Raw genomic sequence first — 17,598 nt, forward strand, 5'->3', positions numbered from 1 at the left:
TATATATATATATACATACATACATTTATTTATTTATTTAATTTTTTACAAGTGTACATTCTTTAAAGCACTGTAGACTACAATTAGTCAAGTCCCATGCCACTAGTGGGAATGCTGCATGGGCATTATCTGGTTTTGACTACATCTGAAGGTTACTTCCTTTGGCTGGATTGATAACGTTGTTTGATTTCCTGTTGTGCCAAACTAAAGTAATTATACAATTGTTTTATTGGATGAAACTTAGATCACAAAGTGGTGCCAGATGTTTCATGTAGTGAACACATGTTCAAGTTTTTGTATTGTGATAGTTTATTCTTTTTTCTGATTGTTTGTTACGCTTTGTTTATGCATGCAGTGGTAATCCACACCTATACAGCCCAAACAGAGGGGTTTGTATCCTCCCAGCATTCATTACTCGATCTAAATAAAAATGACTCCAGAGAATATAAAATGGTCTATTAGGCACAAGATCATATATAAATATGCCAATATATATTCACTCTAGCTATGTGTTTGTATTCTTGGCAGAATAGCAATGATTTTTCCGATTCTCAGTCCACAAGGAGGGAACTCTTATGCCATCTAAAAAGAATGTGCAGTTCTTCTACTCCCAGTCAGTCTGTCACATGTAATCCTGAAGCCCATGGAACTGTTGCTTTCCAGTTGCAATTCATTTACAAAAGCACACAAGAAAGCCTTTGTTTGTTGCAGTTCACTATGACAGTTTATGTGCTTTTATGATCCGTTTTTTTATTCCATGCAATGATTGCACGACTAAAGCTTGTGGCACAACATTGCAGACATGATTTTGTGTTTTTAGCTCAGGTTTTTGATCATTGTTTTTTGGTTATTGTACAATAAGATTATTAAACCATGCATCATGCAATTGTAAATATTCAAATAAGGCTGTCCCGTGTTTGAACCAAAGTGTTTGCTATTCTGGTGGAACTAGTAACTTTATAATCTGTCGCTCTGTGGGCTTTTTGTTTTGTCTTTCCATCAAACACCGGGAAGTGAATGTTTTCATGAACTGAAGTCTCAACAATTAAAATTGGTGTTGATCTAATCTTGTTTTTGTCCCGTCCTGATATGTGTTACACTGCCTCCCTCTACTGGATAGTAACGTCGATGGATGACTTGAAAATTAATGCATGCTGACGAAACAGTATTGAAGATCCTCACTCAGAGTGACTAAGCACTTTTATGCAATCACATCTAAGCGATTAGCTTGTTTGTTTATTCACATTGAAATCATTTGCTTATATCTGTAACATCAGTTATGTTCTTTTGCACAAATGTTTTGACAATGTTTTCAATGGTAGTTTAGACTACTTTTTGCTTGAGGTGGCAAAATACAAACAAAAGATAAATAATTTGACCAAAGAAAATTAGACAAAATATTCTGAAACATTATGTTATATTCTCTCAAATAATTCCAGATTAAGATTTTAAAAAGTAATAACTATACAGCTATGAAAAAATATTTTATATAAAAATATCACATTTAAATCTGTATTTAATATACTGAGCTATAACAGCACAAATGTACTTATAATAAGCTTCAGAAAATGTCAAATTTATTCAAAAAACAATAAAATAATATTTAAAAAATATATATATTTTATGAGTACATTTAACATTTTTGTAATTTCACTTTTAATGCAATGTGTTCCTTGTCGTTTCTTTTAAATTATTTGTGAAATTTACAAGCAATTTCTGAGTAAAAATTGTTTGTCTTTTTTTTCAATGCACAGATGAGATACTATAACGATTATGAAAATAACAAAATTAAAATGTACAATATACATTACAATGAACGACATTTTGTGAGGACACTATATGCTTTTAACATTGGCATGAAGATATCTCTTTTTTTTCTCATTTAAATGCTGATGTCTTTCGTGTATTGCATTCTAATCCTGCATCATTGATATGTAATTCAAATTAATTTAAATTTTAAATGCATGCACAATTCAATTCTGAACATTTTGTCCAAACCCTATAAAATTCCATCTGGTGTACATCTAAAAGTACACATCTGGTGTACATCTGTTTGCTTTTACATGCAAAATTTGTATTCATTTATAGCAGACACTTTTATCCAAAGCAATCTACAGATCCAGGACTATTACAACAATATGAAATTATTTGAATAAACTTAGTATGTTTTTTGGAAATAGATTTACATTAATCCAAAGTAAATCATAAGTAAGGACAAATGCAATAAATGTTTGAATGAGTAGTATAACTGTATTTTAGATTGAAGGGTGATAGATTAAAGGTTGAAATAGCCAAAGCCTTAAGGGGATGTTCCATGTGTGTTTATTGAATCTGTGTCTATCTATCATTGAAGCCTGCTGCTGTTATCTGTTGACAATGTAAATGTACTGCATTGGAACAGGTTGTTCATATCTAGAGTTACTTAACAGTCTGCGACCATTTGTTTGAGAATAGAGGACGAAACAGCTTGTTCTTTTTAGAGGGCAGAAGGCAAACAGCCCTGGAAGATGGACAGAAAACTGCTAAAATTTAATCTTAAAGGAATAGTTCACCCAAAAAGGATAATTTGCTTAACATTTACTCACCCTCAGGCCATCCAAGAAGCACATTTGTAAGTGCCTTTCCTAATCAGAACAGATTTGGAGAAATTAAGCATGAAATCACTTCCTCACCGATGGATCCTCTCCAGTGAATGGGTGCCGTCAGAATGAGAGTCCAAACAGCTGATAAAATTACAGCGGAATAAAGTTAAAATGCCTTGTTGGATTTGTTTCTAAAAAAACACACAATACACTGGGGTGCGGATTGTGTTGGTGTTTGTCATTCTGACGGCACCCATTCACTGCAGAGCATCCATCGTTGAGCAAGTGATGTAATTCTACACTTTTCCAAATCGGTTGTTAAGAAAAACAAACTGATCTACATCTTGGACGGCCTGAATGCGCAGCAGATTTCCATTTTTAGCTGAAATAAGCTATGATGTCTGCTGTGTATTGCATTTAACAGTGCATCCTTAAATATATACACAAAACATTATGTGATTATAATGAAAGAACAGAAAATCCACAAGAATGCAGCAATAATCCTTCTTTACCTCTTGGCAAAGATGAGAATCACATGATTACCACGTTGTAGTCTACAAGTTTAAATTCTCGGTTAGAATTTTCTAGAAAAAAAGACACTGTACTCAGCGAGGTATAAGAATCTTTCATTTATTTCAACTACTAAAGTTCAGATGTCATATAAATATGCCAGATGAAATCTACAGCAGGTCTCAATAAATAATATAGAGGCATCTATTCTTACATAAATGGGTTAAGAAAAATATCATCAGATAAAAGAAAAAATCTTAAGGCAGCATGTCCATAAATTGCTGGTGAAGCATCAGTAAACCGGTAATAGTGCTTTCAATTAGGATAAACTGACAAAAGTCAGTGTAAAGTGCTTTTAGGTCAGTTTAAACAAACAGATTTAAATTAAATGATCAAATTAAATAAATGTAAAGTTAAAGCAAACTGAAGAGCTCACAATAACTCAATAAATCTTTGTGCCAAGGCACATGTCCGATAAATAAACAGGTCTGACTCATTCTATATCAGGCCAATATTTGTACAGCAAACCTGTGCATTAATCTAGTTTAAGTGTTTCATCAAGGTTCAGAACTTATTACTTATTGCATATTCAGCTTTAAGCACATATAATTCAGAACTTAACAGAACAAACCTACATTTGAGCATGCAAAAATATTCAGACAAACTGTTGACCCTGAGTCTTCCTTTCAAAAGTAATGCCAGTTAACAGTACGTCGTCAAGGACAAAGTGCAAAGGGTTTTTTAAAGGGACAGTTTGATAGATATTTCAAAAGACAATAAATCATGGAATACACAGGGGACGTATGGAATAGTGACTTTGAGGATCAAAAAAATCTCCTTTTAAAGGGTGAGAAAATGATGGAACGGACATTTTTGGTGTTTTTTTACACATCAAGCTCATCTCCTGACCAGCAGTCTATTATTACGTTGTCTACTATACTCTCTATATGATAAAGCAATACTGTCTCAACAGTAGTATCTTGATTAAAAAAAATATTTTGCCTTCATGAAAGAATAAGAAAGTACAAAACCACTAAAAACACTGTCATATACTGTACTGTACATACTGCATACAGTAAGCTTCTAAAATCAAAGATTTTCGATGTACATTATTACAGTAAAACAGCTTCTTTGGTATCTAATGCAGCAGTTATTTGTAGCAAACATATAAAATCTCTTTTCATCTCACTATAATATGCAATCAGCTCTTATTTTTTGTGCTGTTATACCACTTCCTTAGGGCCACCCCACTAGTGCTGCTAATCACACACAGAGCTCCTCCCAGACTCCACCATGTCGGTTTGCGACTGAGGAATAGGAACTGCAGAATGAACGCCAGGACCACATCCATAGTCCTCATCAGTGCAACAGGTCCTGCTTTCTCAATCTGTAGTGCTTTGGTAAGGAACGTCTGGCCGGCTATCCCGAGCACCCCGATGGCCATGAGCATCCACCTGTCCCAGCCGCAGGACGGAATGGTCCATTCATCCAAGATGAACAAAACAACGACACACTCGATGAGTCCCATAACTGCATAGTACCACACAGAGAGGTAGTAATGAACACTTTTCCCTATTTTTCTCAGGATGACCATAGTGCAAGCCGCTCCGATCGCCCCCATGAAGGCAGCCACCGTGCCTTTGATGTGATTGGTGTAGTCTCCTTCGATCCCAGACAGCTTGCCACCAAAGAGGAAAGGAGGTCTGGCTATCAGTATGACGCCGGTGAGTGTAAACACTGTAAAAATTAAGTCCCATATGGTGCACCTCTCCTTGAGAAAAATCCAAGCCAGCAAGGCTGTGAAGACTGGATTACTGAACATTATGACTGTGGCATCAGCTAGAGGCATCTGTAGAACAGCATAATACAACAAGATCATGGCATTGGAGCCCAGGAACCCTCTGAGGAACAGGTAGATTCGCATATTTCTTGGTCCCAAAAAGCCAGTACTGACAAAATAAAAGGATATAGGTTATTGCCACATTGTGGATTCAAATGAATATTGAATCCAATTACAGGGTCAAGAGATTGATAGTTTAGTACAGGCATTCTCAAAGAGTGGGCCTTAGAGCGCTGTCTGGTGGGCCATGTAAACATTGGTAAATTACCCCCAAATAGTCAAATTTAAATTGACATATCTTGTTATTTTCTAATTCTCTAATTGTTCTTTTGAATTTATATGATAAAAAAACACTAAAGTCAAGATGCATTATCTACAAGCTAATTTATGTTTAAATATCACACAAAGTCAGATTGAACATTTGTTCACTCAGATACAGTGATTACATTACTGTAATATGGATCGTACTGAGAATAAGTCAAAGGCGCAGTGTGTTGAATTTTTGAGAAATTTTGTCAAATGAGGTGCTAAAACATTTGAACTCAAGCAGTATTTTAGTGTGATACTTGGAAATGTATATGATTCATACTTGTTTTATGGATTCTTTTAATATATCAGATTCATACTTGTATTATAAAGGTCTTATGATATCAGATTCATACTTGTATTATAAAGACTTACTTATATCATATCAGATAGATATAGATTATTGTATTACATCATATTTATATCTCAATTATAGATTCAAACTGTAACATCAGATTCATACTTGTATTATAGTATCTTACTTGTAATATTTCAGATTCATACTTGTATTATACATTCATAATTTTATTATAGATTCTTACTTGTAATTATACTTTCATACTATAGATTCTTACTTGTAATATATCAGATTCATACTTGTATTATACATTCTTACTTTTATTATAGATTCTTGTAATATATCAGATTCATACTTGTATTATACTTTCATACTATAGATTCTTACTTGTAATATATCAGATTCATACTTGTATTATCCTTTCATACTTTTATTATATATTCTTGTAGTTTATCCGATTCATTCTTGTATTATACATTAAAACTTGTAATGTATCAGATTCATACTTGCGTTATACATTCATACTTGTATTATATATTCTTACTTGTAATATATCCAATTTGTATTCGTATTATACATTCATACTTTTATTATATATTCTTGTAGTTTATCAGATTCATACTTGTATTATACTTTCATACTTTTATTATATATTCTTGTAGTTTATCAGATTCATACTTGTATTATACTTTCATACTTTTATTATATATTCTTGTAGTTTATCAGATTCATACTTGTATTATACTTTCATACTTTTATTATATATTCTTGTAGTTTATCAGATTCATACTTGTATTATACTTTCATACTTTTATAATATATTCTTGTAGTTTATCCGATTCATTCTTGTATTATACATTAAAACTTGTAATGTATCAGATTCATACTTGCGTTATACATTCATACTTGTATTATATATTCTTACTTGTAATATATCCAATTTGTATTCGTATTATACATTCATACTTTTAATATATATATATATATATATATATATATATATATATATATATATATATTCTTGTAATTTATCAGATGCATACTTGCATTATAGATTCTTACTTTTTATATATCATATTTATACTTGTGTTATAGATTCATACTCGTATGATAGATTCATACTTATAATATATCATGGCTGGCATGACGAACAGCATCTGGAAGAAGCATCGAATCGCACTGATTTCGATAGCATGCATCCCCTCAATTTTCTTCACAAGAAGAGCCGCAGCGGAGAAGAAGACAGATGCTAACAAGGTGTACAGGAGGCCCAGCCCTGGACACGCTGGTTTTTTTTCTGTGGATGAACATAACAAAACAGCTTATTAACATCACACCTGTTAAGTCAATTACACATAAATCGGATGGTATGCTGATTAATTAATAGTTTTGACTGCCCTTTTTTTTTTTTTTTTTTTTGCTAAATGCAGATAATTAAAATACATTATCCTTGTGACCCAGGTTGAGGAAAACTCGGATTTACAGAACTTGTTCCTTTTCAATTCCTATGTGTGAATTTAAATTTGGCCACCAACCACAGTAAGTAAAATCAGAATGACAGAAATTGATATGATTTGTGAAATTACAGATTTGCTGAATTGCAAAACTGGAGTTTGAATTTCTGTAAGTAAATTTAAACCTTTGTCTTTTTACTGACAGCAGAATTCACAACAATATTATTTGCATTTAGGTACTTCAAGCTTAAATTGCTCCAATGGGAAAATTCTTTAACACAAATTTAAATCAAGTTCAAGAGATATTTTTGCATTGTTTTTTAAATGATTTTTATATATAAAAGTACTAAATTACCATGTTAAATGGACTTTTTAGTCACAGGAGCACAATATGAAAGCACTTTAGCACCATAGTTTTTTGCACAAATGATGGAAATGATACATGAGAAGTCCACAGCATGAATTGGCTTTGTGGGGAGTGATCTGAATTTTGATCTTGGTGTGGAATGAGATGGAGGGAGCAAAACAGCATGAATCTCAACACACTGTTGGCGATTCTGTTTAACTTAGTCACTGAAGTGATATGAAATGTGGCAGAAATGATTACGCAACCAAACGCAACTTTACTACCTGCTGGTGAGCTGAGCACGTGCTCAGTCAGGTTGTGTGGTTGCCAACATTGGATTAAATGCCAAATTGTATCAAATGTCCCTTGAGGACCTGGCCTCACACAAAGATCATGAGCCCTGAAACAAAACACATACTCAAAAATACAGGTTTGAGTTAAAACAAAGAACTTCACCTGACTGTTTAGAGAGAACACAATGGAAAGAAAAAAGATACTGTTTCCTTTTGTGATTCACAAGTGGTAATCCCACAAAGCCAGTACTTTTCATAATGGCAAGGATTTCTGGTTAACCTCTCCCTGTGAAAATATGTAATCTGCTATTTTCTTTTTGTCAGATGACAAAATGACAACTTAAAATTACAAAGGCACTTTAAGAAATACAATGGAAATACCATGTACATGACACTTGAATATGGTAATCATTTAGTACCATGGTGTACAATACTGTATATCAAAGTATCATGGCAATACAACGGGTTTAAACACTGTAGCAAGCTTCTATAGTGGTTTGTAAGGATGTACTTGCCTGGTGGTCATACAGTATGAAAAGCAGCCAAGTCTGATACAGTGTAACATGTTCCCCCTTCAAAAGTTACCATGGTCTCCAATAACAGAGTGTTACAGTTGGGTTCCGGAAGTAGAAATCCCATTCATTTCTCCATTGGGGAACCAATTTTGAACGACTCTACTTGTAAACCACTAAAGACTGATTTCTTAAACTTCTGAAATCCAGACTACTGAAAAGTGGACGGGACATGTTGTACTTTATTTTACTACAGTACACACAACTGTGGTTAATTAGCCACCAGTCATCAAAAATACATAAATAAATTCCATAATAACTTTTTAGAATTGAACAGTAGAAATAATAACTGAATTAACATTATTTTTGGTTGACAGGCGGCTATAAGTAACCACAGTTTTTTTTAAGGTGGAAACTATGGTTAATGTGGTAACTGTGTGTAAGGGGCTTGACACAATGTAACTGTTCTGTCAGCTTTTATAAAAAGTAGTTACCAAGTTAACTCATCTAAGTTACTACATTAAATTGATAAGCGATTACATTCAAACAGATTAAGAAATAATCAGAAATATGTTGTGTTGGTAAAATCTGATTTACTGAGGTTTCATTTTAAGGGAATATTACTAATACAAAGTGTCCGCAGATTTACTGTAGTATCTAAAGTATTCTTAAAAAGATACAAAGGGTACCAGGTTAAATGTGTGTTAGGGGTTTGTGGAATTTTAAAGAAGAAACTATGGTATGTAAAGGGTTTGATACAACTTAACTGTTCTAGTCAGATTTACAGAATAAACTCTTGAAAGATACCATGGCCACCTGCCATCACTTAAATGGTTTTATCTAACTTACATAACCACGGTTTTACTTCAAATACATGGTTTTTATAGTTAAACGATGGTAACCACAAATTAATCATGGTTTTGCTACAGTAACCACAGTTTAACCATAGATTTTTTTTAGGAAAACTGTGGTTATACAAACGATAATCAATATGCCAAAAAATAAATAAACAAATACAAAAAAAAAATCGTTTAATTTGCCATGGTTCATAGCTACTACAGCTTTTATTAAAACTGTCAAGTCATTGTGGTTTCCTTGTTTAAGAAAAGTTTGAGGAAAATATCAAAATTAATTTAATTATTTATTTATGGCAGGTATATTTATTATAGTAGTATCAAGTAATTATTAATCAAGTTTTTTAAAATTCGTGAACCGCGATTACTGTGGTTATTGTAACACTGTAAGACTAAAAGTGTCATAGAGGTCAAACACAGCTGCAGAAACAGAAACAGAGAAGAAATAGATGGATCGGAGGTCTTTAATGAATGACACCGGGTAAGAGTTAAGCTCAGTTTACCTTTTTGAACCGTGTTTGCCCCCGTGTCCTCCTCACCATCATCATCCTCCTCCTCATCGCGGTCAGGGTCGTTTCTCTTACAGCAAACCGGGACACAAACCCGGTAAAACCCCGTGACATTGACCCACCGACGATCTTCTGCGTCAGCATCCGCGTCCACTGGCACTTCTGATCGAGTTTGCAAATCAATTTCCTCCCCAACGTCCCCATCGTCAACTTTATGATAAAGCACCCTGATGTTATCCGCTCTATAAGGGACGACAGATAAATCTGTGTCATTATTACTCAAAGAGCCATTGCGCTGTCTAATATCACCCATGACAGAGGACAACAGCTGCTTGGCATACCTTGACCACGCGTCTTGACACACGGTTGCCTTGGGGTAGAAATGGTACCGAGCAACAAGTTAAATAATTAACCTGAATCAAAGAAAGAGTGGGTTGCGTTCCTCTGCCGCTAGAGGAAGACAAAACGCGTTTGAAGAGCTGTTGGACGACAATGACGTTTCACAGAGAATAAAGAAACACACACGTGGGCTACTTCAGTGTCGATGGCATGAGAACACGGTCACATATTCTCTTGAGTCGCCAAATAATATTTAGCTTAATGAAAACAAAGCGTTTAGGAACGTTTTTGACAGGTTGCATACCTGAGATTCACACTTTAACGCAATTCATGCATCACGACAAAGCAGGCTCGTATTTCTTAAGGTTTTATTGGTTCTAGCCAAACAAACAAAAACAAAACAAGTACCATTAAACGACTAAGCTTCCTTCCCACATTTACTTTACCTCAATATCTGAGCTAAATCTAAGTTTATTGCATTCTGATTATTGAAAAAAAAAAAAATGCTGAGTCAAAACTTGTCACACACAATGTGGAACAACAGGACGGTTTTGTTTAAAAAAGTTAAAAAATGGCTATTTACATCACTGTAAAAATGTAAACAGTTTATTTGGCAGGTTGTTATTAAGTCAACAGTTAACTGATTTGACCTTTTTTGTTTCCTTATTATACCTCTTTAGTGACTGCATGGCAAGAAAGAGAATATGTTAACAATAGCTTTTGTTAAAAGGGACAAAAAAAAACAGGAAAAATGAAAAGTGCGGAACACATGGTGACAACAGAGAAAGACACAAAGGGCGTTTCTAGAGAGGCATTCATCTGGAATTATTATTTTTAGCACTAGGCTAGATCATGCATGTAGTTTCACAATAGGCTCATCTGTGTCAGGGTCTGGTTCTCTGTGCTTTCAACCGGCATCCTAACTGCTTAGGTCGATCATCAAGTGCTCGTAGATCTGCGTCTTCCCTTTAAAGCTGGACGCCAGCAGGAACTCTCGGTTGTCAATGGACATCAGTGAGAATGCTCTTGGCGCCTGGACGTTGAGCTCCTGGAGGTGCACGAACTGGCCCTTCTTGGTGTCCCACTGATAGACCTGCGTTAGCGAGTAGTCGCTGCCTAGGATGGCATACTGCCAGTTGCTGATGGAGATGGGCTGGAAGACCATGGATCCCCTCGAAGGCATTGTCTGTATCTCTGTGAACATAGAGCCGTCCCACTTCATCACCTTGGAGTCGCCAATGAAGCGCGTCAGACAGATGAACAGCTCCCCCTTCACCTTGAAGTGCTTTATGGCGTAGACGTCCTCCATCTCTGGAATGTCTGTCCGTCTGTCGAACTGCTTCTTGGCTCTGCTCCACTGGTAGATAACGGGCCGCTGCGAGCTGCTAGACAAAATAAGGTGGGGCTTGCCTGCGATATCCAGATACTCGACGTCTGTGTCACGGTACCAGGGATGGAGAGATTGGTGAGAGTAGAAGCCATTGCCATTCCACTTGTACACTGTGGTGGAGCCGGCCTTCGAGCTGTCCGCTATCACAAAGAAGAACTCACCATCCACACGGAAAGTCTCGATGTCGTTGGGTTTTCTGATTTTCAAGATGTCGATGTCCTGGATTTTGATGAATTTATTGGCAGAGCTGTCCATTTTGTAAATATGAGAGCCGCCGAAAAGTTGGGCGACTACGATGAAGAGGTGGTTATCGATGACCATTGGCTTGCACACCACTGTAGAAGTGCCTGTAATGAAATTTAAGGAAATCTAATTAATCAAACAATCTCTGCATTAAAATTGACCTTTTTAATTCATTTTGTGGCTGTGCAATTTTTGGGGGATTCAGTCCAGAGTGGAATTGCACTCTGGTAGGAGGTGTGATGGGTGATGCTCACTCTCTATGGTGTCATAAGCTCTGAACTCCATGTTGACGTGGTCCCATTCCATAAAGCTGCATCTTCCAGAGAACGGCTGGGCATATACAACATACTGATCATCCCCAAACGTAAAGGCCTCCACAGATATGGACTCAAATACAAGGGTTTTCTTCAAAGCAAACTCTGCAGCAAACAAAGATTCGGTTATTAGAGCCTTTCTCACAGATTACCATATCACCAAAAATATAAAACTTGCCTCTACTATAAATATATCAGTGCTATCCACATACAAGCAGTGCACTCACATAGGCAATCTCAACAGTTTGATTGCTTATATTGTTGCCACACAGAGTTATGTTTCCCAGTTCTAAACCACTAAATGTGGACAGTTAGGAATTGAGATATTATAAAAAATTAACAACATCGAGTTTTTTGTAAATTGGCTTTGAAACAATCTGTATTGTAAAATGCTATACCAATACAATTGACTTTACTTGACATGTTTTTTTAGATTTGAGGCTGATGGAAAATATATTAGCCAATTTATCATTTCTTTTTAAAAATTTTGGATTATTGCCTATAACTGTGTCAAATGGCATATTGTGTGTGTGTGCAATTAATGTTTGTGGTTTAAATTTGGCCATTTAGCATATTTTTTTTAATCATAAGATTAAATTAAATTTCTAATTTTTTTTTTTAATTCATCAGCCATTGTGCTCTCTGGCAGTGTTATTTTAGTATCATTGATAATACTATTATATTTTTTGTTAACATTTTTAATTAGATTTTGTTTTAATATTTTCTGTTTTTATTTAAATTTTAGTTAAAGTTTTAGTAATTTAGCTTAATAGTAATTTAAAATGTATCTATATAGTTTTTAATTAAATTAAAAACTATATATCTATATTTATTATAGATATTATGGATATAGATATTTTAATAGTTTTAACATGAGAAATATTGCTTTGGCAACTAGCTGAAATAAAAAATAAAAATAAAATTTTTATTTTAGTTAATTTGTATTTTATTTTATTTCAAGTAACAAAAAATGTAGTTTTGGTTTTAATTAATAAATGTTAATTTTAATTATTTTTATCTTTATTACCAATGGGCCATTAGAAACATCAGCCTGATACTTTACAGGTGTAAAATGTAATAACATTATCTTTTGGGGGAATTGATCATAAATATGAATGTCGTGTGATGTAAACAAATTTTAAAGGGAACTATCTAATGCCTTTTATTTATACACAATGCATTTCTAAGCATTTCAGCAGACGTGTAGGATCATCTTCTTTCAAAGCCAGAATCTGTTTGATTCGTGCACATTTACCTGCTGTAATGCAGTCAAAAGACTGAGGCACCAGGTCATTCATCTTCCTCCCTTGATAGGATGGAGGCCCACTGCAGTATAACTGATCCACCGTTGCATTAGTGCTATACATCCATTCCACCAGCCACTTCAACTTACAGTCACAACTCAACATGTTTCCTCTGAGATCCCTGCTCAGTGCATTTACAGATTATATTTAAATCACGGTTTCTTGTATATAACAAGAAAGTTAGACAAGAGCAGTAAAATAGCTACATACACTTTTGTTAAGGCATCCATTCCTTTGAAAATATCTTTGGGCAACGTCTCAAGATTATTGTAGGCAAGACTCCTGACAAACAAAAATGACAAGGTAACACTTTACAAAAAGGTTTTTTATTGTTAACATCAGTTAACAAACTAAGAAAGAACAATATTTGTACAACATTTATTTATTTTAGATAATGCTAATCTCACCATTTACTACTACAGAACTTGTAACATCAGATGTGAACTAACATGAGCATACATTTTCTAACATTTACAAAACAAAATGCATATTAATATACAATGATAATTAATTAAATCAAATATTATAATAATGTATATGTATTTTATAGTTCAAAAACGATATACTCACAGGTGAATGAGAGATTTCAAACCTCTAAAAGCATGGGGCGAAATCGACTCAATTTTGTTGTTTTCAATAAATCTAAAACAGAGTGTTGCATTTATATTTAAACTGAGAGATAATCTAAAATGACTGAATGATGACGGTTTCAAACATAGAAAATCAAACTCACAGATATTCCAGATGTGGCAGGCCTTGGAAAGCATCTTCATTGATGGAATCGAAAGAATTGGCTGTAAACAATCTAAGCAGTCATGGGGAAAAACAAAAGCATAGTTTAATATGATTTAGCAGATTTTAAAGGAACATTTCACCCAAAACTGAAAATTTGATGAAAATGTACTCACCCTCAGGTCGTCCAAGATGGAGATGAGTTATGTCATTGGAACAGATTTGGAGAAATGTAGGATTGCATCACTTGCTCACCAATGCAGTGCATTGAATGGGTGCCGTCAGAATGAGAGTCCAAACAGCTGATAAAAAAAACATCAAAGTAATCCACACCACTCCAGTCCATCAGTTGCGTGTTTGTAAGTTAAGAAAATTGAATTGCATGCGAGTCCTCTGTGCATATTGCTTTCTCCGATGAAAATGTCATCGTGTCCGAGTCAGGAGAGAAATATTAACAGATCAAGCAATCTTTACAAGCGAAAAAAGTCTAAACAAAGAACAGTTCTAAACAAATATTACAGTGGATTTTAATGAGAGAGGAGAACAGGAGATGGACCTTTTCACTGGAAGAAGTGTTATTATGGATTATTGTTTAAAGTTAAAACATCTTAATAAGGATTTTTTTTTTTTTTTTTTTTTACAAACATGCAGCTTTTTACTTAGCAATACATTAATTGATGGACTGGAGTCGTGTGGATTCCTTGTGGATTATTGTGATGTTATTATCAGCTCTTATTCTGACGGCACCCATTCACTGCAGAGGATCCATTGTTGAGCAAGTGATGCAATGATACATTTCTCTAAATCTGATGAAGAAACAAACTTATCTTCATCTTGGATGGCATGAGGAGGGTGCGTAATTGTTCTGCATTGTTGAGTAAACTATTCCTTAAAGGAATGTTTCATTTGTTAACACACACACACACACACACAAAAGAAAAAAAAAATAGAACCACAGCTGTGACCACACATATTTTTCCCATCAGAAGTTAAATCAGCCCCAGACATCAGTATATGGCAATGAGTTTCATCCCAATGAGCACAAAATAACATCAGCATTCTTGTTCTCCCCGCATCCCTTTCTGTTTTTAATTATATTGCTGAAAGACCCCTGTCACACATTATTTCTAGCCTCGCTTGTACTCAGCCAGACTGGTATTTTCACATAATCTTCTTATAAATTCTTTCCGTGTGTGCCGATTACATGTTATTACACAATCAGACCAAACACCAGGTAGAAAAGATAAAAGACTCATATTTAGCGGTCAGATTTGCATTTGCTATTGTGTGAATTTACATTTATGTAGAAACAGATTACTTGGTGCTTTCAAGCCTTACCGCTACAGATTTCTAAGGTTTTGTGTTTTATAAATTGGGAGCAAGTCGGTGTGATTTATAATGAGATTTTAGATTGTCTTATTTGTTTAGCAGGAGGACAGGGTCGTGTCCCTCACAGAGCAGCTGCATTGCATAATATTCACACCAATTTAAAGGCTTTGAGAAATTAGACACGCTGAAGAATGTCCCCAAACTGGTCGTTTTAAAGAGGGACAGACTGTAATTGCTTAGAACAAACATTGGACTATGGTGATCACCTCATCTTGATAAAGAAAAAAGCACAGACAGAAACTCACAGGAGCTGAAGGGATGGCGTGTGGAGAAAGCTTCCCCCTGCAATCTCAGTGAACCCAGACTTCACAAATGATCTGTTAGGAAAAGAGTCAGTGTTATTTAGATGTAAACAGTGCATGCAAAACGTGTACGACACATGCATAGTGTTATATTAATCCCTATTGTCCTGAAATATAATGTAAAGTATTATTACAGCAGGACACTTACAGTGAGACGACATCGGGAGGGAAGCTGTGTGGCACAGATCTCACATTTTCACACAAGGCGTTATCTTTGGTGCACGTGCATTCAGAGGGGCATCTGGGCTGTTTGCCTCTTCTGCTCTCCGCTAACAGCAGTAGCGTGGCGACCCAGAGCACAAAAGTGTATCCTCTTCTGCTCCTGTGTGCATGTCCCATTCTGTCCTCAGTCTGCTGTGGTGTTTTCTCCAGTGATGAGTGCTGGTCTGCTGCTCACCTCCCTTTCACTTGTGTCCGTGTGATGAATGTCTATGTCTCGGTGTCAGGCGCTCATCCAAACGATTTGTTCTGCTATGATGATATCCAGCAGGCTCAAATTGCCTTAGTTGTAGGCTGATTTTGTTAATAAACCAATTTTGCCTAAACAACCGAATTTTTTTAAGCTGTGAAAATGAAAGTGAATTTAAAAAAAAATGTTTAAATCAAATATTTTCCTGTTGGCGACGCGGAGTAAAGCATCAAGCAATTTCTTCAGATCCTGGGAGAATCCCTCTTTTGCATCATGATGTACCACCTGGCATCCAATGGTTTTATTATTACTGTGAATGCGCATGAACCATTTCCATGAGTAAGTGATAGTGAGAATATTCATGAGGCTCTGGAGTGATGCACCTGCGCCCCTCAAGCAATTAGAAAGAAATACTATGCTGTTAAATGCTTTATTGTTATTCTTTTATAGTATTGCTTTGAATCAAATATATACCACAATTCAATTACGATATATATATATATATATATATATATATATATATATATATATATATATATATATATATATATAGGGTAGAGTGCATTACAATAAGAAATCATTTTCTATATTATTATTCATTAAATGTACTGTATTAGCTATACATTTAGTATAATGATATTGTAAAGGTAACACTTCACTTTTATACTTTTAGTTCGCTACAGTGATTATTTAGGATCCATAGATCATGCCTATAAAATATTATTTACATTATTCACAAAATTTGTATTAGTCTATTATATTATTATTAAATAGTTTTACGTATGTGATTTTCCTTTTTGGAAGCCCATAAGGATGTTTGGTAAAACTTTAGAATAAGGTTCCATCAGTTAATGTTAGTTAACTACTTTCGTTAACATGAACTAAGCAAGAACAATCCTTCTACAGCATTTATAAGTCTTAGTTCATGTTAATTTCAACATTTACTAATGCATTATTTAAATCAAAAGTTGTGCTTGTTAACATTAGTTAATGCACTGTGAATTACCATGAACTAACAATGAATAACTGTATTTTCATTAACTAACATTAACGAAGATGAATAAATACAGTAATAAATGTATTATTCATTGTTTGTTCATGTTAATTAATACATTAACTAACATTAACTAATGGAACCTTATTCTAAAGTGTTACCGGATGTTTCTTTGTTGCATTGTAGGCTATCTATTTTTCACATAGAGATTTGAGAACAGTAAAGTGCCTGTCCTGATCACTGCAACTCTTTCAATGCTTTAATTTTTAGGATTTTTTTTTCCGAATAAAAGACCAGTTGTTCTATTTTTGAGAAAATTGCTCATCGCCCCCTTACCCCCGATAATTTCCTGCCACTGAATCTTTACCCATTTCCGATGAAAACAAGTCTGAATTATGGTTCGAACCATAAACAAAGAACACAATTAGAAAAATCAAACTCAAGTCCTGGCTATTTGCCCACTTTTATATTTGATCTGAAACACATTCACATTAAGACTTATTGTTTTACATTTAAAGTAGGCAAATAACAATTCTTCCGAATGCACTCTAACATGACATTCACACAAACGAAGACAATAGAATCACCCCTAATAGTTCGCATTAAATGCAGCACACCGTGACCAGACATCAGACAGACGGGAGCCTGGACTAGCTTTGTTTTGGCCACGTGGTTTAT

At 34.7% G+C, this 17,598-nt stretch overlaps 2 protein-coding genes across 2 annotated transcripts; both read right to left on the reverse strand.

Annotated features, from left to right (window-relative positions):
- Positions 1 to 3,235: 3,235 nt before the first annotated feature.
- On the reverse strand, positions 3,236 to 10,097 carry LOC113056371 (solute carrier family 35 member G1-like). The gene is made up of 3 exons (XM_026223123.1): positions 9,499 to 10,097; positions 6,659 to 6,833; positions 3,236 to 5,041 (listed from the first exon to the last, which is right to left on the reverse strand). The coding sequence occupies exons 1-3, from the start codon at positions 9,815 to 9,817 to the stop codon at positions 4,294 to 4,296; spliced, it is 1,242 nt and encodes a 413-aa protein (XP_026078908.1). The 5' UTR covers positions 9,818 to 10,097; the 3' UTR covers positions 3,236 to 4,293.
- Positions 10,098 to 10,194: 97 nt separating this feature from the next.
- Positions 10,195 to 17,564, reverse strand: LOC113056370 (leucine-rich glioma-inactivated protein 1-like). Its single transcript, XM_026223122.1, has 9 exons — positions 17,508 to 17,564; positions 15,666 to 16,080; positions 15,461 to 15,532; positions 13,828 to 13,899; positions 13,665 to 13,736; positions 13,305 to 13,376; positions 13,046 to 13,215; positions 11,731 to 11,895; positions 10,195 to 11,580 (listed from the first exon to the last, which is right to left on the reverse strand). Exons 2-9 carry the CDS (start codon positions 15,854 to 15,856, stop codon positions 10,763 to 10,765), a joined length of 1,632 nt encoding a protein of 543 aa, XP_026078907.1. The 5' UTR covers positions 15,857 to 16,080; positions 17,508 to 17,564; the 3' UTR covers positions 10,195 to 10,762.
- Positions 17,565 to 17,598: the final 34 nt, after the last annotated feature.

This window comes from Carassius auratus, chromosome 37, assembly GCF_003368295.1.
Source record: "Carassius auratus strain Wakin chromosome 37, ASM336829v1, whole genome shotgun sequence".
Taxonomy (NCBI): Eukaryota; Metazoa; Chordata; class Actinopteri; order Cypriniformes; family Cyprinidae; genus Carassius; species Carassius auratus.

Excerpts from the sequence above, each read along its gene's own strand:
- LOC113056371 (XM_026223123.1), bottom strand. The coding sequence starts at position 9,817 with ATGGGTGATATTAGACAGCGCAATGGCTCTTTGAGTAATAATGACACA. Across the intron at positions 6,834-9,498 it reads GGCAAACACGGTTCAAAAAG|AAAAAAAACCAGCGTGTCCA; the intron begins GTAAACTGAGCT and ends GTTCATCCACAG. Across the intron at positions 5,042-6,658 it reads CCAGCCATGATATATTATAA|TACTGGCTTTTTGGGACCAA; the intron begins GTATGAATCTAT and ends TTATTTTGTCAG.
- LOC113056370 (XM_026223122.1), bottom strand. The coding sequence starts at position 15,856 with ATGGGACATGCACACAGGAGCAGAAGAGGATACACTTTTGTGCTCTGG. Across the intron at positions 13,377-13,664 it reads TTGAAATCTCTCATTCACCT|GAGTCTTGCCTACAATAATC; the intron begins GTGAGTATATCG and ends TTTGTTTGTCAG. Across the intron at positions 11,896-13,045 it reads TTTTGACTGCATTACAGCAG|AGTTTGCTTTGAAGAAAACC; the intron begins GTAAATGTGCAC and ends TGTTTGCTGCAG.